General features: G+C 53.8%; 1 protein-coding gene across 1 annotated transcript in view; it reads left to right on the top strand.

Annotated features, from left to right (window-relative positions):
* Positions 1 to 425: 425 nt before the first annotated feature.
* ELMO3 (engulfment and cell motility 3) overlaps positions 426 to 939 on the top strand; it is an 8,332-nt gene continuing 7,818 nt past the window's right edge. The window contains exon 1 of the mRNA XM_009894481.1: positions 426 to 526. Within this exon, the coding sequence (XP_009892783.1) occupies positions 426 to 526 (101 nt within the window). The remainder of the gene's footprint in view (positions 527 to 939) is intronic.

Here is a 939-nt window from a genome sequence, read left to right as displayed (position 1 = left end):
AGGCAGCAGCTGTCCTGCCTTTCCTGCTCTGCAAACTGCCGAAGAGAGGGCCAGGCCAGGCACACGGCCGGCCATTGCAGAGAGGGAGTTTGCAGCCATCCACGTAACCAGCTAATGTTTAACTTCTCCGCTTAGCTGCTCACCACCTGCCAACCACACAACCAGCTGGAGCACCAGCAATAAGAGATGTAAAGTCTTCAATTCTCGGAGCCCACAGAGGTGAGAAGAGTATATGCTTGGGACCCGCATGCCAGAGGTGGCTCCTCGGGCCATCCTTTTCTGTGTGGGACTCCTCCAGATGAACTGTTCCTCTCTGCAACCCTGAAGCACTGTCGTACTCTTTGGGGAAAAACGTGAAGAATTCAGGAGGAACAACGGGACACTCTCTGGTTTGGCAGTGGGTAGCTGCTGCCTGCGAGACAGCCATGGCATGCGACCCTGCCAGGGGTGAACTTCCAGCCCGCACGCAGCCAGTCCTCGAACCTTCCCTCCTTCGCATGGAAGCTGACCGAGCTCCCTCGGTCCTGTGCGCGCGTTAGCTAGGCTCCGTGGCTTTGGTGTAGCTCAAGCTCTCTGTGTACTGCCTGGCCCTTGCCCTCCCTCCAAGCGTTCGTGTTTGCCACCTTCGGAAAAGGATCCCTAGAGAAAAATTTACAGTCGCGAATGAACTTTTGATTCATATATAAAGATTATTTTTATACTTTTTTTGCAAGGAAAGAAAAATTGCCTGTAATATTTGTACAGTGTTCTCTGAGGTGAATAAACAAAACAAAACAAAAAAACCCCAACAAACAACTTTACGGTTTCCCACCCCGCCCCGGCCTGTGCCTCCGGAGGGACGTGTCCCGTCCTCCCCTCCCCCAAACAGTGAGATGTTGCTGTCCCCCTTTCCCGGTGTGGAGGTGGGTCCCACCGAGACTGCATCAGCTCAGGTGAGGG

This window comes from Charadrius vociferus, unplaced genomic scaffold, assembly GCF_000708025.1.
Source record: "Charadrius vociferus isolate BGI_N301 unplaced genomic scaffold, ASM70802v2 scaffold621, whole genome shotgun sequence".
Classification (NCBI taxonomy): Eukaryota; Metazoa; Chordata; class Aves; order Charadriiformes; family Charadriidae; genus Charadrius; species Charadrius vociferus.
This window is presented reverse-complemented; position numbering and strand designations above follow the sequence as displayed.